This window comes from Temnothorax nylanderi, unplaced genomic scaffold (genome assembly GCF_030848795.1).
Source record: "Temnothorax nylanderi isolate EJ_2023f unplaced genomic scaffold, tnyl_v1.0 TNYL_tig0840_pilon, whole genome shotgun sequence".
NCBI lineage: Eukaryota > Metazoa > Arthropoda > Insecta > Hymenoptera > Formicidae > Temnothorax > Temnothorax nylanderi.
In genome coordinates this window covers 27903-49874 of record NW_027249902.1, presented here as the reverse complement: position 1 = coordinate 49874, position 21972 = coordinate 27903, and the positions used below count along the sequence as shown (strand labels likewise).

Below are 21972 nucleotides of genomic sequence, written 5' to 3'. Positions count from 1 at the left end.
TTTTCAATATTAATAACATAGTACAATCTTTAATATTAATAATAACAGATACATATGACATATCTAATATTATTTAATATTAACAATGATTTAATTTAAACAACGTCAATAATATTAAAGATAGTAATAATAAAAGTGTACTAAAGGTATTAAAAATAATTAGGAATAATTTAACAAATTAATAATAAATAAGTAGTAAACAGCTTTCTTAAGGCTAAAAATAAGGATGTTCAGAGCAAGAGATATTACATAAATTATTCTAAAATAACACTAATTATATGCTTTTTCTTTCATAGATTCCACAATTATTCGAAAATACTTACCTACATTAAGTTTTACAAATGCAAAGATAGAAAAATAAATTGGCAGTAAAGGGAGTAGGGGAGACCGGGGCTAAGCCGACACTATTTTTTCAAAGGCAATTTTTAATATTTAATTAAAATTTTTAGGCAAATTCAATGGTACATATTTAAAGAGTGTTTCTTCAGGTACAAAATTGATTCAGGAAGTTTTGCTGTACGTCGCTTTGTTTTGCCGCCAGGAAAGGAAAAGTGACGCGAAGACAAATTTTCGAATTGAAAAATGCCGGGGCAAATTCGACACCCCGCCGGGGCAAACTCAACACTTTGTCTGATCGACACAATTTGATTTGGAACTTATTTTTTACTGTCTGAAAATGAAAATACATAGTTTATTGTGTATTTAAAAAGTACAAAAATTCAAAATAAAGTAGCTAGAACAATCATTTAAAATAATGAAAACAAAAATTGTTGAACTTTCAATTATCTTCATCTAAACTCATGTCTGAAAAACAATTAATGCAGGTAAACTCGCGATCGGACGTGCGCATACATTTGTCATGAGCCATACGGCTGCATGACAAGCATCGTTTGTTACTGGAAGCCGACGAAACGGCGTGGTGTTGACTTTGCCCCGGACGTCGTTTTTCACTTTTGTCACTTCAAAAACATGAAAATTTTGAAAATATGCAAAAACGATTATCGGATTCATATAGAGCATCAAATTTCCCATCAAAATCACTTACCGGTAGATTCGCAAGAGTAAAGCTCGATGAAAGAGTAGACATTTTCGAGAGATCAGAAAAATTACTTTTCACTATCAAAAACGCTTATGTCGCGTTAAAAATTACACTATAACTCAGAATGTTACCAAATTCCGTTGATAATACTGGCACATAAAGACGCATTTACAGTAGGAAAGGCAAGTTTCTACGATAGATTTAAATTGGCAAAAAGCCTAGTGTCAAGTTTGCCCCGTTGTCGGCTTAGCCCCGGTCTCCCCGTAAAGGGAGTAAATTGGCAGTAAAGGGAGTATGTCATTCAAGATTTAAATGTAATGTTGTAAACACATGTATATCGATTGATAGATTGATAAATTCTGTTTTTATAATAACAATTTTATTACAATAACAATAAAGTCATAAAATAATATCTATGTTTATTAATGCAAGAGAGAGATCTTTGATTTACCTTTGCGATGAATATATTACAAATTGAGTTAAAATGTAAAAAATTAATACACGGTGTTATACGCAAATACATACTATGTACTTTGATAAATTTCAAAAAAATAATATAATCTGCGCACATTACAGATATATGTTAATTGTATACGCATATTAACTTTTGTATGAATTTACATATAATCGAATCTCTCTTTAAAATTACAGTTATTGTCAAAATTTATCAATTATATCCGTATCAAATTTAATTTGTACCAACTATATTTTAAACTCACAGACGTATTCCCTTTATATTACAATACTGTTAAAATCAGCATGACAACTTTTTGCAAAATTTTATATACTCAATATTAAAAAATATATATAACATATTATTTTAAAAATTATCGTAGAATAATATTCATGAATATCTGTCATACTGAATATTTATTGAGACATGCAGCGATGATATAAAATGTTATCCACAATCAAAGTAGATATATGTCTCACTATATTACAATCCATTAATTCCGCACAAGATGTTGAAAGTAATTTAGCGGATTCGTAACTTTGGACAAGCGTGACTTTATTGTTTGTTCAGCAGCCAATAATGTCACATCAATATATTTCAGAAATCTGTTCACATATGGCTTTAACTGCAACAAATTATTCTATTGTGTTTACCAGCAATAAGCAATAATAAATTATCATACTTTTGGAATCTAACGGGATACATCAATTATGTTATATCGAGCCATTAAAATATAATGTTACTTTATATGTGTCACGTACAAAGATAAATATCTAGAAAAAGAAGAAAATACGTATAAAGTTTTGTATTTGTAAAATATACCTCTCTTATTTCTCCTTGATAATCAGGCTCCCATTCAGTATCAATACTGTCTTTTATACCCCCTCTCTTATATTTCACAAATTCAAGTACCTAGAAATTAATTATTATTTTAACATTGAACATATATAAGCGTCCTTATTACTTCAAAGTATATAGGGTTGATGCAACACTAGTTTGGGCTTTCAGCGCAATTATGGGATGCGATATAATTAAGTAATCGATTATTTAATAAGTAAGTTTTATGATAAAATACTTACAAAATGGTGTAGTTTTTGGATTAATTATAAAATTTACCTTATCAAGTTGCTCCTTAGACTGCACATGGTTAATAATATTAACTAATACTACTTTCACACCGACTTCACCCCTGTTAAATTAAACGATGTTTGCAATCAGTATATATTATAAACATTTACAATAAGTAGTAGCTTTATTTTTCTTTAACAAAAAGATGTCACAAAATTACGTTACCTAGCTCAATCTAAGTGATATGTATAAATCCAAAAATCCAATCTAAGTCGTAGTAGCTTTAATTTCTCCTTAACAAAATTATTATATCACAAAATTATATATGTTACTTAACTCAACCCAAGTGACATGTATTTCAAAAAAAGATGTGAAATCTTTAAATTGCGCTAATTGCAAAGAGAATATATATATTGCTTTGAAAAATAATTGAAAAAGAATTTAAGAGATAACAGTACAAAACAAAAATATTTAATTAAAATAAATAAATATATTTAAATAAAATAAATAAATATATTTAAATAAAATAAATAAATTTTTCTTATAAAAAAAACTTGGAGTTGTTAGATTTCGAAATTTAAACATTAAAATTTAAACATTAGTACTAAAATTTTTGATTGAATAAAAAAACAATAAACATAATTTAGGGAAGAATGCGACGAGAGTAAAAAAGCAGCGCCAAGTTTTTTTACAAGAAAAATTTATTTATTTTAATTAAATATATTTATTTATTTTAATTATATTACTAACACAAATATATATTACAAATATTTTTTATAAAATAATCAATCAAAACTTTTTAAGTTGCGCAAAATCCATGCAGAGGCGTATTCAGGGGTTGGTGAAACCGGGCGCAGGTCCATTAACTATAATCAACTTGCAACGTTTCTCTTGCGAATGAATTCAAGAATCGAACCCCTGGTGAAAATAAAAATCGGAGCGTAAAAAGTCGAATATAAAAGGAGAGAATAAAGAGATAATAAAAGCGTAAACGGAACTTTTAGGAAATATAAATTGAAACGCCTCTTAGATGACTTAAGTTTTAATGGGCAAACTTAAAGTTACTTTGAAAAGTCACAGTAATACGAAGTGGTCAACCAAACAAAGTGCACTTAGTGTCTTTAAAAAGTCAGTAAAGTAAGTTCTATTTTTTCGGTATTGAATGACAATAAGACAGATTGCAGAAATTATATAGTGATGAAACATCTTTTGGAGCACAAGCTTTGATTAGACAAATAGACTTCGGATTTCTGTGCCTTTTTCTAATATGGAAAAGAATACTGAGTTGCATCGACAAAGTCAACCAGTCTCTTCAAAACAAGAGTGTTTTCTCTGCATGTAGCAAACAAAACGATAAAGGGTCTCGTAGGATCGTTGCAGAAAGTGCGGGAACGGTGAGGGAACGGAACCAGCTATACAGTTTACCAGAGAAAATTAGAAATGGGATTAGAGGACGACTTTTCTAACGTGAGGCTGAAAAGAAAGTCAAAAGGTTTCATGACAGTGCATCCGACAAAAACCCTTATCTCTCTCTTGAACAGCGAGCTTTAGAAGAGAAATAAATATAGTTTATGATAGAATGTTAACGGAAATAAAGTCACGATATGAGGCCATGTCAACTATATCATCGGATCTCTTTTTTTCTCTGAAAATAGCTTGAAGAATCAGAGTTTGAATGAGCTGAAAAAAAGTGCTGACTTCGGACTTCACTATTCATTAGACGTAGACAAAGTGGAACTTGTGTCCGAATTAGAAGTGTTCAAAGCACAAGTACAGGAGCTGATCGAGGAATTAGAATCAGTAACTCCCCTGTATTTATTAAAATGTATTCAAGAATACTCCCTAGATGATATTTATCCAAACATCAAGACTGCATGCACTTCGAATTTATGTAACTTTACCAGTGACTGTAGCGTCTTGCGAACGCAGTTTTAGCAAGCTGAAGTTAATAAAGAATTATCTCCGTTCTGCGATGAATCAAGAAAGATTAATCAGACTTGCATCATTATTAATAGAAAAAGAAGTGGTTTCACACATAAATGTAGATGCAATAATAGACGAATTCGCTTTAGCCGAGGCAAGGAAAAATAAAATTGTAACTTTCATAAAATATAAGTAATGAAATGTTTATACATTAAATCAGATGTTATTTTTTTCTAGAAAAGGGTCGCCGATACAGCTCTTTGCCAAAAACGCGAGGAATCTTATAGATACGCCTCTGAATCCATGCTAGTTTTGAATAAATTTGCAAATATAATACGCATGCTATAGTTTTTATTATCAGATTTCCTTTAGCATTTCCGATCGATTTTTTGTACGTTATTAAATTAATGTTATTATGACGCTGTTATTCAATTCATTCTACACAGATTATACAAAATTGTGTTTAATAAAAATGAGATTTAGATCACTTGGACTAATAAGACATATATTATAGCTTATTTAACAGCTTATAGCTTATTTAACAGATGCAGATCTTAGAAATGTAAATAATAATTGTTCAAGAGGAGAACCAAAGCGTCACAAAGTAAAGACGCAAAAATAATTGTTTGCACGTGGAAATGCAAATTGTTTCTTAACACAATAAATTACTTATATACCGGAAATGATTCTGTTTATCTGTTATGTAAGATATTTTATTCAGTTCCCTCAGTCCCCGAAGAATTATATACACAGTAGCGTTGTCAGTAATATCTACCTTCTGTAATTTCTCATGGTTATTCAATCCAAGTTTGAGATCGGCAGTGATGAGCATAGCTTCCTGCACTGTTATAAACAAACGAAACGACAATTTTCCTCTTTTGAGAATATTTTTTACTACCCAAAATACATAAAATTTGAAAAGAAATCGGAGAGAGTGCCGTAATACATACATATTTACCTAAAGTTTTATTGAATTGGCAAATTAGTAATTAGTCACAAAAAATTACTAATTACGTAAAAATTAATAATAGTTAGGTAAAAGTGAATTACGCATTACAAAAAAAAGGTAATTTGTCAGAGAAAAATTTCTAATTATGTAAAAATTTGTATAGTAAAAATAAATATTTTATTATTAAAATAACTAATAGTTTTTAAAAATGAATTATTACTTATTTGAAAATTAATAATTAGTGGATAAGGAATAATTAGCGTTATTATCAAGTAAATTACTTATTTTAAAAATTAAATGCGTCTACAAAATGCAATCAAATTTTTTAAATAATTGTTTCTGTTTTTTTACAAGAATCAGTTTCTTTTATTATTCTACGTATAAAAGTATCAACGTAAAGTCATCAAAAAGTGAATTTAATACTTTACAAGATATTTCATATTTTATATTAAAAATATGACAAAATTTAAATATCTCAGGAAATCCTTAACGAAAGAGAGCTTTATTATAGTGTTTTGAGAACGTATCGACGAGATATGCAACTTTTATCTCAAGAAAAAAATCAAGTTCCATTTAAGAAATAAGTCTCCTTTAAAATTTCTTGAAAATGATGACATATATGACACGACTTACATTGAAATCATATGTCCTCCTTCAAACCAAACAATTTTCGTCTAAAGCATTTTTTTCTAGAATTACAAATAAAAAAGTTTTTGGGGATGATTGATTAAAATGGGACACTCTATATGTATTATATGTATATGTATATATATATAACATTAACATAATTATTTTTTTTAACCACGTATAACTGCAATAATTAAATTATTTATATTAAACCAATTAATAATTTTTAAAATAAATAAGTTACCTGAGATTAATTATTCATTATTAAAAAAATTAATAATTTTTTCTACTAATTATTCATTTTTAAATTATAGTAATATATATTTTTAACAAGCTATTAATTATTTTAATAATAAAGAATTTATTTCTACTAATTACCAATTTGCAAAAAAAATTACTTTAATTTCGCCTAAATACAAATTTTCACGTAACTGTAGAAATTTTTCTCTGACGAATTACCAATCTTTTAAGTAATGGGTAATTTACTTTAGCCTAATATTAATTTTTATATAATTAGTAATTTTTGTGACTAATTACTAATTTGCTAATTCAATAAAAATATAATTTGTTGTTATTGCTAATCAGTACAAAATTACCTTTTTCAAAAAAGGTAAAAAAAAGTGCCAAGTACACGCAATGTATTTTGTAAATTCAAAATTTAACCTAAGTGGTAGCTTTATATCTTTTTCACGAAATTATATTATCTAACTTAACTCAAGTGACATGTATTTCAAAAAAAAAGATGTAAAATCTTTAATTTCTTCTTCACAAAATTATATTACCTAACTTAACTCAAGTGACATGTATCTAACCTAAGTGGTAGCTTTATATCTTCTTCACAAAATTATATTACCTAACTTAACTCAAGTGACATGTATTTCAAAAAAAGATGTGAAATCTTTAAATTAAATTGCGCCAATTGTAAAGAGAATATGTATATTGCTTTGAAAGATAATTGTTATGCAACTACTTTAAAGAAATAAAACCCAAGTGGTATCTTCGTATTCCTATTCAAGGGTCTTCCTATTCTAAACCCAAGTGATAATAGCTTCTTAATTCTCTTTAACAATTTTTTAATATTACAAAGAATCATTTTAATTACAAAGAATTAAAGAAGTAACAGTACAAAATAAAAATATTTAATTAAAACAAAATAAATAAATTTTTCTTGTAAAAAAACTTGGCGCTGCTTTTTTACTCCTGTCGCATTCTTCCCTAAATTATGTTTATTGTTTTTTATTCAATCAAAAATCTTAGTACTAATGTTTAAATTTTAATGTTTAAATTTCAAAGTCTAGCAGCGCCAAGTTTTTTTACAAGAAAAATTTATTTATTTTGTTTTAATTAAATATTTTTATTTTGTACTGTTACTTCTTTAATTCTTTGTAATTAAAATGATTCTTTGTAATATTAAAAAATTGTTAAAGAGAATTAAGAAGCTATTATCACTTGGGTTTAGAATAGGAAGACCCTTGAATAGGAATACGAAGATACCACTTGGGTTTTATTTCTTTAAAGTAGTTGCATAACAATTATCTTTCAAAGCAATATACATATTCTCTTTACAATTGGCGCAATTTAATTTAAAGATTTCACATCTTTTTTTGAAATACATGTCACTTGAGTTAAGTTAGGTAATATAATTTTGTGAAGAAGATATAAAGCTACCACTTAGGTTAGATACATGTCACTTGAGTTAAGTTAGGTAATATAATTTTGTGAAGAAGAAATTAAAGATTTTACATCTTTTTTTTTGAAATACATGTCACTTGAGTTAAGTTAGATAATATAATTTTGTGAAAAAGATATAAAGCTACCACTTAGGTTAAATTTTGAATTTACAAAATACATTGCGTGTACTTGGCACTTTTTTTTACCTTTTTTGAAAAAGGTAATTTTGTACTGATATCACCTATTTTGTAGTGTTAAGCAAGGATCTGCAAAACATTTTTATTTTTTATTTTTTAATTATTCACAAAATTAGCAATACCAACAAATACATAAAAATTAATAATATTTAAGTAAAAGTAAATTATACATTTCTCACAAAAATTGAAGGAACACTAAATTTATCTTTAAAAATGAATAAAATTTAAATTTCAAGCTTAAAACCTCTACTTCCGAAAGATTACTATTATTCGTCCAATTTTTATTATGTCTAGACATAATTTTAATTCAGCGAATTTTTATTATGTCATGACATAATTTTAATTCTGCCGCTAGGGAATTTTTAAGTCGATTCTTATAAATCAAGCTTGAATTTGATGTCTAAGTGTCCCAGGTTGCCGATAACGAGGTCCACATAGTGCGCTCCATAGTTTTCGGTGTTCAGGTGTATTAATACCTTGAATTCGATGTCCACGTGTTCCAGGTTGCCGATGACGGGTTCCAGATAGTGCGCTCCATAGTTTTCGGTGTCCAGGTGTAATAATACGTTGAATTCGATGTCTAGGTGTCTCACGTTGCCGATGACGAGGTCCACATAGTGCGCTCCGTAGTTTTCGGTGTCTACGTGTATTAATACCTCGAATTCGATATCTACGTGTCCTACATTCAGATTTAAAGTTATTAATACACCTAGACACCAAAAACTACAAAGCACACTATGTGAACCTCGTCATCGGCAACCTGGGACACGTAGACATCGAATTCGAGGTATTATTACACCTAGACACCGAAAACTACGGAGCGCGCTATCTGGACCTCGTCATCAGCAACCTGGGACACCTAGACATCAATTTCAAGGTATTAATACACGTAGACACCGAAAACTACGGAGCGCACTATGTAGACCTCGTCATCGGCAACCTGGGACACCTAGACATCGAATTCAACGTATTAATACACGTAGACACCGAAAACTACGGAGCTCACTATCTAGACATCGTCATCGGCAACCTGGGACACCTAGACATCGCATTCAACGTATTATTACACCTGGACACCGAAAACTACGAAGCGCACTATGTGGACCTCGTCAGCGGCAACCTGGAACACCTAGACATTGAATTCAACGTACGATTACACCTGGACACCGAAAACTATGAAGCGCACTATCTGGATCCCGTCATCGGCAACCTGGGACACGTGGATATCGAATTCAAGGTATTAATACACGTAGACACCGAAAACTACGGAGCGCACTATGTGGACCTCGTCATCGGCAACCTGGGACACCTAGACATCGAATTCAACGTACGATTACACCTGGACACAGAAAACAATGAAGCGCACTATCTGGATCCTGTCATCGGCAACCTGGGACACGTGGACATCAAATTCAAAGTATTAATACACGTAGACACCGAAAACTACGGAGCGCACTATGTGGACCTCGTCATCGGCAACCTGGGACACGTAGACATCGAATTCAACGTATTATTACACCTGGACACCGAAAACTATGAAGCGCACTATCTGGACCTCGTCATCGGCAACCTGGGATACCTAGACGTCGAATTCAAGCTTGATTCATAAGAATCGACTTAAAAATTCCCTAGCGGCACTTTCTGCCAAGCGTAGAGAACCTTCTTTTCCGGCAGCGGTGGTAATACGATGTAAGGATACGAAATCTCTCCAGATAAACATGAAGCAATTGACTCAATATGTATTATATACCTAATACCTAATTTACCTAAATAGAAATCTTCCTCCTGACCGATAAGTCTATCGACCTTATTTAATTTGCCTACTAGATCGATCGAAATACGCGCGCGATATCGAAACTGGCGATACCTGCGCCGCCAGCGTCGAAAAAGTGAAAGTGACATTTTCTGATATATATATGTTATATTGATTGAGAGACGACGACGTATCTCCGTATCTTAAAAATAAATTTTCACATTTGGACTTTGCGTCGCAATATCTCCGCTCGTAGGGCACGTAGCGGAAAATATTATAGGAGATACCCCCCCAAAGTCGACCCCAAGCTATCGATCAAGCCTACTTAGAACTTGATCCGTTCACTCGTTATCGAGATCTCAACATCTTGGGTACTCGCAACCCGTCGCGTCGCGTAAAAGAGTCACGGTCGGTCTCGCTCCGCGTGTACTTGGCACGAGACACTACCGTGTCTCTTGATAAACATTTACAATACATGCGTACACCATAAAAAATATGTTTTTATTAAAAAAAGCTTTTATTACCTTGGTATTATTTTCCCAAAATTTTTTAATATATATTCCAATACATCGTTATCCTTTGCATGCTTTGCAACAGTGTGAAGAAAACTATTCACACGGTCTTTAGGCTGCATTGTTGCATTCTTACAGTCTGGCATTTTTGAACTACAGACTGTCAAATTATTGTTAACTATTAATTTTAAGTAGTCGATGATGACAGTAGGTGAGGCAATTAGAGCCAAGCGCGGTAGTCAAAGCGCAAAACAATTTAAAAGTAATAAATAGATATATTAACGAACGTTTCGACACATTTTTCGTGTCCTCTTCAGCGTTAAAAGTTACATAGTCAAAAACGAAGATTTACAGAAAGTCGAGTATAAGGCGTAGTCATCGACAAATAAAGTATAAAGGACGCAGTCTAAGAATAAAATTAAATCAGGATGTACCATAGTCGAAAGCCCGACATGCCGGTGTGCAATCGCTCCACATCCATCTCATCCTCGAATAATCTCGCCAGGTTGAAAGACCAAGTGGGTGAAAGATTCGAACCATGCGGAGCAACTGCAGACCAGAATATCGCACCGCGAAAGCGACAAACGCCTCACATTGTAACGAGCTAACCGTTCGACGCGTCGCGAGTGTATTAATTTTAAGTAGTCGATGATGACAGTAGGAGATATAGAGCAAGATAAATATTCCAAAAGTTTACTATCTGTTTCGTTCACCCATGTATCAAACACATTCCTCCAAAGAGTATCATTATTCACTAAGGCATTACAATATACCCATTTCTTCCACTCTGGTAAAAGTCTGCACAATAGAGAAAAAATAACAAAATGTTGAAAATTTGTACCTTATGGTACTTGTATCGAGCAAATTCATATTATATATTGAAATGCCATCGTAAATATACGAAAATATGATTATAAAGTTATTAAGAATGTTTTACGGTTCAATATCATCCAAATGCTGCTTCAATTTAAAAGCGGCAAAATGTTGGCAATTGGAGTCTTCGAGGACACATGCCCATTTGGCAGCTTCTTGCCTTAAACATTTAATAAGGTCATTAGGTTTTTCATCAGATTTCTCGGTATATGTTATATGCTTAAGAAGCTCTTGCAAGATGTCCCGCATGTGTTTCTAAAAGTCATGAAATAATTAATTTGTAAAGAAGTCTAATAACGGTGATTCGAACATAATTACGAACATGTATTATATTTACGTAACGTAGGGGAAAGTAGGCGAATACGACGCAGTAGGTAATAGTGCGCACCTCAAGTTTGAGACTGTGACGATAGCTGACGACACGTAAGTGGCAAAATTTCAAAGCTTACGTTAATTCTAGATAATATATGGAGGGGTAAAAACCAGAGTGTGGTGTAAGTCAAATTTTTTTAAATATTTTCTTGTGTGCATAGATGCAATTTATATGTTGTACAGATTGCATCTATGCACACGAGTAAATATTTAAAAAAATTTGACACACCACTCTGGTTTTTACCTCTCCATATATACATTTTATCTCAGCTCAAAGCTTCGTTTGAACGGAGGAAGCGAAAAAGAAAACGCGCCCGTTTCCTTACCATTTTGAAGCGACAGGAGTTAAGCTCGTAAGTGGGCAGTTTTTATTTGTTACTTAATTGGTATAACATAGTGAAATACGATCCTTTGGAAACCTTTTGCCGCGTTGGTCCCATAATTTCATTTGCGGTTCGCGAGTAATTGACAAAATTGTTCCGGAATAACAAATTGGGGAATAATGCGCGGCTTTTATTTATGTCAATTTTATATATAGGTGTAGTTTATTTATATTTGAATTTATATATATTTATGTCAAATTAATCGTGCGTTGAAGTCATAAGTCAGTTCTACTCGCAAACATTTTTTTTTAATATCCCTCTATTTTTAAAGTTTTGCATTTAATTTTTAATTATTTATCATTACTCACATTAACTATACTTAAAACTAATGATTTAAGTAGAAAAGTTCAAAATTTATCCGCTGCAGACACAAATTTTGGCAATTTTCAAACTGCGCACTATTATCCGCCACTTTCATTTTTACCCGACTTTGTATCGTCCTAAATATCGCTCAATAAATATTTAACAACAAAATTATTATGAAGTATAAGTTCACATACTTGTAGACAAATGTTCAAAGGTTCCATAGTTGCATTTAAATTAATTGTAACTATGAAAGCCATTTTGTATTAACAGATTTATCTTAGGTGCGCACTATTCGCCCACTTTCCCCTTGTATACGCATAAATAAGATATGTAATAAAATTTCTATATATTTTTATATAAATTATATTTTTATATACTTTGCAGAAATGATTATCGCACCCCAAGAAGAATATTTTCGTATCTCAAAGTCATTATTTTTAGAAGGGAGAAAGAATTTAATTGAATTTTTTTAAATTGTTAGATAACTAACGCAATTATAATTACAATATCATATTATATTGAAATTTATACCATTTCTTGAAGAGGTCTGCTGTGATTCACTTGTCAATTTTCGTATGATACTATTCATGGGTTTGATACTCTTTATGGGTTAACTCAGAATTAAAATGTTTTTAATTGTGACAGTATTCTTTTCGGAGTCCGATATGCAGATTCACTTTATAATACAAATTTTATTAGCATTATGTGTGTATAAAATGTATATACAATATTTAAGGTTGAAATAAAGCTGACATCTGTATTTATATTCTTTTGAAACTGGTATTATATAAAGACAGTATAATAACATTTTCTAATTATTTACATATATTTAATTTTTACTATATATAGTTAATTCTTGAAGAAATATGTAAATTAATTATATAAAATTGCTTATTATTTTGTAACAGATAATAGAAATGTAGTGTATCTAATGCTTAAAAATTTCTTTTTACAATATTTGTCATTATGTACCTTTATGTATGCGCTTTCTTTGAATAAAAAAAACCCAGACACATATTCAAGAGCTTTAAACATAGGATACCATGCCACATAGTCAGTCTCTCGTTGTAGATATTTCGTTAGTTCCAAAAAAGTGGACAAGGGAAGTTGACCATGCATCAGAAAATAAAATGCATCATCGATAATTTGAGCACGATTAAGCACGTGTATTTTTGTATATTCGTCAGATGTTAAATAATTTACAATCCGTTTCCAATATACAGCATCGTAATTGACACGATAATACCCTACCATAAGTTAAATACATTTTGGTTACTAATTACATATAAGGAAATGTAATAAAAATGTTTACAGACGTTAATACCTTTAATGCGGTATAATATTAGAATAATTTGCTTATATTTTAATTATAGAAATATTGTAAATTATTAACTAAAACATTTTGTTACTATTATTATTTTTAAACACAATGTTAACTTAAATTGTGCTTCAGGAACTTTAAGCTTTTGCTTATACAAGGAAATAATCCGAGAAAAAACAAAGAAAACAAATTTAATTATTATATTTACCTGTTTGTTGTATGTTGATTAGCATCCAACTATTTACATTTGAAGGAAGTATAATGCTAGTAGTATGTATCCATTGCGGAGTAAGATAAGGGGAAGTGTCATTAAAATTGCAATGATCTTGTGTAGTAAATGTTACAGGTATATTCATCGTCTGGGCATTATTGTTAAAGATTTTCACGTTTGCAAGTTCAAATTCCGTCACGTTTAGCACAGGATAATGCTTTAGTTGTATCCAAGGATTCATCATCTCTTCTATATTAAATTTGTAGACACTATTTGAATGATCTAAAGTGATTTGCATGGTGGTCCAGAAATCATTGAAATTTGATAAGCTAGAAACAAAGAATCATAACTAAAATAATCATAAAATAAAACGGTATATAGTACATATGTATATATATATATATATATATATATATCCTCTTCTAATATATATAAAAATTTGAAAACCAAATTGAATAAAAAAAGATGGGAGAACATTGTGAGATATATAAACATGAGAAAACGAGAAACAAAAAAACAAGAGAAAAAGAAATGAGACAATTGTATATACAAGTAATAAATAGCGTTACATAACAACAGAAAAAAATATAGATAATATATAAATATCGGAAAAATAGTATAGATCGCAAGAACAAAACATGAGAGCAACATACATGCATGAAGAAAAGCTAAATATCTACAAGGAAAAAGAAAATAATGAGCAGAAGGAACAAAATTTATTGCAATAGAAATAAATTTGAATATAAATAAGTAACAGTAATAAAGTAGACTAAGGTCAGTATTTATATATATATATATATATATATATATATATATATAGATGAGGTTGTTTTAAGTTTATCTTTAGATATTCCGTAGCTGTGTAAAACGAGTAGCACAGCGTCTGAAGATAAACTTGAGACAATCTCAAATATATGAACAGCTTAAAATAGAAACAGAAATAATAAGCATAATGGGATCAATTGATTGAAAGGAGAAGAAAAGCATTATTAATAAATAATAAACAAAGTAAAAAATAAAGATTTTAGAATAAAAAAAAGGAATAGAATAAAATTATAAGACAAAATAAAGTTATAAATTTTGTAAAATTTTCTACTTAAATTTATGTATGTAATTATTATATTATAAGAGTAATTATTAGATTACTTACCTTTCATATTCTCTATTATTTAGATATTTCTCGATACCATTCCAAAAAATGTCGTAACCCAATATATGTTGCAACATACGTAATATAGTGGGTGCTACAATAATACATGTCATAAAAAGGTCCAATAAAAAAAAAATATATATCCAGATATATACTATTCTTATTCTTTTATGTAAATTATTTTCAAAAATTTATAAACAATTGTTTAATTGTACTTGCAATGTTTTACCTTTGATGTAACAGGAAAAGGATAATAATGAATTAATTTCACAAGTAGTGCTGGTAGTTTCCGGCATAAGAGGTTTTATAATGGAATCATCCAAAGTATCCAAACGGAGAGATTCTTGTTGAATCTGGACTACGAACAAATCCCATATTCGGAATTCTGGATAAGTCTAAAAATAAAAGTTTTGATGTGATTAATTGATGGCTGGATATCAGGATTCAATCGGAGAAAGTAGGTACTTTGTAGATGATTGTGAATTCCAAATGAAAAAAGGCTCTAGATTTTGTTTTTTTAATGACTTAATGACTACTTATTTTCTACAATATTATCGCAAAATTGTCTCTTTTTGGTAAATATTTACCCTTACGAACCTCCTCCCCCTCCAAAATGACTTTCTCCTTTACATATATATTATAGAGGTCATCCTCCTGAGTAACCTTCAGAAGATTTTAGTCGTCGCTCGTTGTTCATTAAAAAGTTATAAACAAAAGAAATTTGATAAATCTGATCTAATTTAATTCATTATTCCGTATAAGGAACCTTTATACGATATATAGCTTCAATATAAATTCGTTCCTTAAAAAAATACTTCTCACTTTTACGATATATGTTTTACATATAAACCTTCATAAAGGTCATCATTTTCGTACATTGTCAGGAAATGAAAATATTCAGTGTGTCGAGAAACTCGAAACGATTAACATGTTGCTCCACGAATTTCTACATTTGACGTACGATCAGGATCAACTATTGGAATATATATGTATATATATATATTTTTTTTAATCTTTACATTTTATGCACCCACATTTCAGAAACGCGCATTTTTTCTTTAGCTTTAGCCGTCACTCGTTATTTATTCAATAAAAAAGTTATTAATAAAAAAGTTTGAGAAATAAACACTTTGTATTAGTGCTTAGAGAAGTAATTTGTTGATATGTATACTGTTTATGTACACATATCAGCAAATTACTTCCCTAAGCACTAATACAAAGTGTTATACTTCGCTGTTATATTTGTTCATAACTTTTTAATAAACAACGAACGACGGCTAAAACCTTCTGAAGGTTACTCAGGAGGATGACCTCTATAATATATGTGAAGGAGAAAGTCATTGGAGGGGGGTTCGTAAGGGTAAATATTTACCCAAAGACATTGCACTTATAAGTTTTCAAGGATATGGGGGATTAATTTTAAATAGATTTAAAAGCCCATAGAATCTGTGAAATTCGAGACAAAACGATTAAAATTGATGGTGTAGTTCTCGGGATATTACAATCCCAGGTAGAACATGAAACTCATAATGACATCATGGTGACTTCATGACTTTGTTCATCATTTAACACAATTAAGAATTTAATTGACTATACTGGCAATGATTATAATCGTGGTAACGATTATAATCGTTGTGACAAATCGTCACCGAGTTTCGACCAAAGATTCTGGTCATTCTAAAGTTGATGTAATTTTAGATGCTTATAATATAAGCATCTTAATTAAATAATTAAATTTATTGCGAAAAATATTACCTCAGCCAGGATTCGAATCTGGAACCTCCCTCATTCCGTGACGGGTGTCGTACCAATTCAACCACTGAGGCATGTGGTAATATTTATCGCAATAACATGTATTAAGATGACAAACAATAATAAGATGGAAACACCGATTTTCAGTCAAAGGTGTATATTCAAACCGAATAAGTAACATTTACTTCGCCAGTCAATAATTAACACAATTAAGAATTTGTTCATCATTTAAAGTTATATTAATATATTAATGCCACATCAACATTACTTTGATGTCATTATCATCCCGTGTTCTGCATGAGATGTTAAGTCTTATGTAGGTCATGTATAATGTCAAGCAGTATGAATAAAAACTATTATGTATAAGAAAAACAATACGAAGTAATCAAGTACCTTGTTGATGGTATTTGTTGCATATAGTGTAAGAATTCCCTCTTTCAAAGGTTGAGACCACAAGGAAGAGCTGACCTTATCCCAGCATTGATGTACTACTGCACGCGTCACTAATCGAGTTACATCTATTTCACGTATAATAGGATCTAATTCTTCATCATAGATTAGAGCTGTTTCTCTAAAAATTATTTTCAAATATAATTATAAAAACACGTTATAAAAATGTGCACCAAGTACATAAATAACTTTTAAAAATATAAACATTATTAAATAAAAAACTAACTGTTCAAAAATAGATATAAATTCAACTTAATTAGCCAAGTATTACTGAGCAAACTTAAAATTAAAAAAGACAATTTTTAAGATATTACATATGTATATTGATAGTATATTATTTTTTTTCTACGAGTATTATAATTCTACCCAAATTCTAAATTATATAAAGCAAACTTGTAATCAGAGAAAATATAAAAATGTAATCGCATTTCATTTAAAAGTCAAGAGATTATTACATACAACATTGGCTATAATTTCATTGATTTGTTTTTAAAATATTTGGGTTAATTAAATAGTTAATTATATATTTTTATATATGTACCTATATATTACTCTACTTTGTGTCTTTTATGTTATTATAATATTATGCTCGTTGGCACTGTTTTCACAATTTCGGCATTTGTGTTTTTATACAACTAATTATCATGGTTAAACAGTACCAATATGATAGAGAGAACCTTTCTCTACATTTTCATGCCAGGAACGCTTCTGTATACTGTATAGTTTCTTTGTAATAAGTGAAATATGAACATGCTGCATTGCAGCCAACTTGCCCCGATAGTAGGGTAAGTTGGCTATGCGACAAAAGTCCATGTTAAATTAATGAAAACGTAATAGAAACACAAAACGGGTAATAGATACGTACTTCTTGATAAAGATTGTATCTTTTAAAGTTATTTTGTAATGATCGAATAGCAAAATGCTGTTGCAGAAAAACAATTGTAAACTATTTTAGATTTAGCTTTCTTCAACATAAAAATATTAATATAAATATATATCTAGCTTCTATTAGCATTATAGGTAGCAAATCACATGCTCAAACAGGTCTCACGCACGCGGCAACAACAAGTCAAGCTAAGCGTGTCTTGATATGAGCCAACATACTCCATTCCTACATACGTTTTATTTCAGTCATTTTATTACAATAAATTACTGTTGTTAGTCAAAATAACACATGTCGTATAGTAACAGAAACTTTTTTTTTTACTAATGATACGTCACTTTGATTTACTTCTCAAGCTGAAGAACATTAATACAATATTTTGAAACGCTCGAAAATTTACTTGCCACCTCTTAAATCAGAGTTTTCTCTTTTTCTATTGTAATACTTGTTTGAGTAAAATAAAACTTTAGGAAAAGAATCTATGTCATATAAGAGATATTTTGTGATAACTTTTCCATTGTTTTTTTTTTCGCTATAAATACATAAACGGAACGCATTGCGAACTTGCCTCTTGTGCCAACGATCCCCGGTCTCCCCTAATTTATTTATAATATATTTATAAAGAAATTTTCTTTTTTTAAATTATGAAATAGATATAATTACACTTCTTATTTTATATTTAAGTAATAAAATGAGTATAGTGATCGAAGTTTGCATGTTTTTTGTGGCATATTGTATTCAAATATAAACTCGAAAATGTACTATAATGATTTTAATTTTGCTTTTATATAAAGAACGAAATAAATGTGTACGTTTCTTTGATAAGTTGTATGATATAAATTTGTGTGATTGCATAAATATATTAAAATAAAGTTGTTCCCACATGGCACATAGTGCTATATATACCCAGTTTCAACACGCTATTTTCGATTTTTCAGACTTCTATTCTAACACGTATAACGTCGGTTCATATTACGGAAAAGATGGATTAACATAATCTTCTCCGTAGTACGATACATCTTTCGATAAGTTTTACGTACTTTTATAACCATCTCAATTGTTGGGAAATAATTATTTCCTAGTCATTTAGGAAACAGTATTGTGTTCAGTTACACCTGTGCAAGTGCCAATCACTCCCCACTCCTCGACATCTTAATCAATCATTGTGTATTTATTGTTAAAATAAATAAGCCTAATAGTAAATATGTAATATTTGAAGAAGGATAAATATCTTGTAACAATTAAGTTATTTAAAATTCAATAGATTAAAAGCGAAGAGAGTAAATTGGACTAGTGATCCAAGTTAGTTGTTATTGCTAAATATAAATTGTTGTCTAAATAAATATCAATATTGTAGTGTCATACGTGTCGAATTGTAATGAGATTATTTTTAGTGTACAGACAAAGAACAAACGTTAATTTAAAACTTAAGTTTTATTAATTATATAATTTATTAATTATATAATGTATTAATTATATAATTTAATAATTATATAAATATAAACACAATTTGGGATTATAAATGCCATATGCCACACTTATAATTTTCTTGTCGATGTGGTAAAAATAATTTTGAACTTCTGGAACTATTGCTAGTAAATCAATTTTTTATTATATTTATAGGAAGTTTTAAATAGATCTTCGTCATAGACTGATAGTAAAAAACATTTCTAAGATGTAACGCCAACGTGATAACTCAAATATTTTATAATTCGTTATGTTAGAAATAGTAATATCTTATTTCTTTTTGAATAAAGTTTTTTAATTTACAGAAAGTATTTGTTTTAATTACATGTATTTACCTGTAGTAAATAAAATCCAGCTTATTCGTGCTCTCTTGGAGAAAGCCCGGTATTGCGACATGATTTACTTTTAGAAGCTCCTTGCTCCTCCATTCAGATTTCAAATGCAGTGTGACTCTTTCAATAACCATGTTTGCATATCTTAAATGCAATGCTGTCTGATGTCTGACTGAATAAAGATTGATTATTTCATTGCTTATGACAGGATTAAAATCAACATTGGATACCACAATCGCAATGAGATAAGCGGGAATTGGAGAAGTTATATCGAACAGCGTCCTCTTTAGGTTATTGCTTGTTTGTGTTATTCGTACAGGCAGGTACGTCGACAAAACTGGGTGTTTACTAAGATGCTTTATAGAAATGTTAAAGGTCGCTTTGAAAGTTGGTTTATCCCAACATGGGAATATTCGTCGAGCACCAATCATTCCAATTGTTCCAAGAAACCATCTGTCACATGTTAACGATATGCATAGTTAGATAATAATAAATGCTCAATAATTTTGTCGGATTAATAAATTGACACATTAGGGCACATGTACTCAGACAGCAAAACGTAAGTGTGCAAAATCATGTAAATTATTGCTGAATGCAATTTATGTATTATTGCTACAAACATGATTACATGCGTAAACATGATTCGTAACTCCGTCTATGAATCATATTTATGGTTTCCTTTTGCGAGAAAGACGTAAAAATTGTTTCTATTAGTAATATGTAAGCTCTATAGGGGTATACACCAATGGAATCTTCAGGCGTAAACTGTCGCCGCAAAAATATGTATCGAATATTAAATAAACTGTTGCAGCAACAGTTAAAATAATATTTGTGTCGCAAAACAGTGTATTTGTTGTAAAACAGTGTTGCTCGAAACAAATTCAATACTGTTACTATTGTATATAAAGCATTTGCGGACCCAGCTTTAATTTATATATTATTTGTAAGCGTAAGTAAAGTAATTTGTATAATTTTTATATATTTTAACAATTTCAACATTTTTATAAATATAAACGTTCTAATATAATTATTTTAGAGCAAATTCGATTGGACGCACTAGTTAATATTAGAGCCATTGTACACTGATCTAATAGGTATTGTAAGTGCACATAATAAAAACAATAGCTACATAAAGAAAGTAATTCCTTCCTTGTTAGTACATTAATACGCTAACATTATTGTATAGTTATATTTAGATTAAACAATGTTTACTTGCATTTAAGTGCGCTTAATATTATCTCGTTAAATTTTACAAAATATGAAATTTTAAACTCCTTCCATATGTCCATAGCCATCAAATATAGAATATAGAAAATAGAATATTAAAAAATATAATATAAAAAATAATAACAAATATAAAGATATATATATATAAAAAATAATTATTCTAGTATTTTGTAAAACAGGAAGTTCTTGGACACGTCTTTAACTTGCAATTTGTATATTAAAATTTACTTACACTTTGCTTCCTTCTTTATTTATATAGGAAGTTTTATTAAACAGATTTTCTTCGTCCTTAAATAGGCTGTTATTAAAAGTTACTTTTATTTCATAATCCCCTATTGGTAAACTCGTATAGTGATAGACGGTCACAATATGATTTTTGTAGTATTGTTCCCAGCGCGTCAATACATATATAGAATCTTTAATTTTATCAGAATAAGAGACGCGCCATTGATACAAGCGTACAGAATTTATTCTTATTGGTGGATATTGCGCGTGGAAACTTATATTGTTCGTTGGCCAATTGAGTCTGATACTAATAAAGCATGTACCATTGAAAAAACCTCTCTCGACTTTACTGAGATCTAACTCCACATCATAATGCTCTGGTATTATATAACTTGGTGATTGAGTTGTTACATCTAAATCGGAACTTTGACAAATGGCTAAGATGCCTAATAATGTCATTATGCGCACAATTAAAATCGACATTATGACGATTTCTATTTCATGTACCTGTAAAGACGTTACATTCTTGACCTATTCTCCTCGATAAATCTTATAAATAATATTGAACAACGTTTGTGTTATGCTTGTCCTTTGGAATCATGTTTTAAACAATATGTTATATTTTCAAAACGAGATACACATAGGTGAATTCTATTTCTAATGTGGCTTACCTTATTGTTTCAAATTATGTTGAGATTAGATGCAATTCTTAGTAGCTATTAACTTTGGTAAATGTATCTCATCACAACAAGTTCTGCTGAAATATTCAGTCGCGATTCTACTACCACGAGAGATCATCGAGAACTGAATCTAACGACATCTGATTT

General features: G+C 29.9%; 1 protein-coding gene across 4 annotated transcripts; it reads right to left on the bottom strand.

Annotated features, from left to right (window-relative positions):
• Nucleotides 1-1890: 1890 nt before the first annotated feature.
• Nucleotides 1891-21972, bottom strand: LOC139785603 (aminopeptidase N-like). Of its 4 annotated transcripts, XM_071724781.1 has the most exons (14): nt 21817-21969; nt 21153-21652; nt 19697-20146; nt 16955-17132; nt 15039-15204; nt 14810-14903; nt 13657-13988; nt 13100-13374; nt 11131-11321; nt 10891-10991; nt 10206-10353; nt 2610-2682; nt 2316-2405; nt 1891-2118 (listed from the first exon to the last, which is right to left on the bottom strand). In XM_071724781.1, the coding sequence occupies exons 2-14, from the start codon at nt 21626-21628 to the stop codon at nt 1987-1989; spliced, it is 2706 nt and encodes a 901-aa protein (XP_071580882.1). In that variant the 5' UTR covers nt 21629-21652; nt 21817-21969; the 3' UTR covers nt 1891-1986. The 4 variants fall into 4 exon arrangements, with proteins under 4 accessions (XP_071580882.1, XP_071580884.1, XP_071580881.1 ...); XM_071724783.1 differs by lacking the exon at nt 21153-21652 and having other exon boundaries at nt 21817-21972; XM_071724780.1 differs by having other exon boundaries at nt 21153-21963.

Excerpts from the sequence above, each read along its gene's own strand:
- LOC139785603 (XM_071724781.1), bottom strand. The coding sequence starts at position 21,628 with ATGTCGATTTTAATTGTGCGCATAATGACATTATTAGGCATCTTAGCC. Across the intron at positions 17,133-19,696 it reads CTGGATTTTATTTACTACAG|AGAAACAGCTCTAATCTATG; the intron begins GTAAATACATGT and ends AATAATTTTTAG. Across the intron at positions 15,205-16,954 it reads CAACAAATACCATCAACAAG|ACTTATCCAGAATTCCGAAT; the intron begins GTACTTGATTAC and ends TTTTATTTTTAG.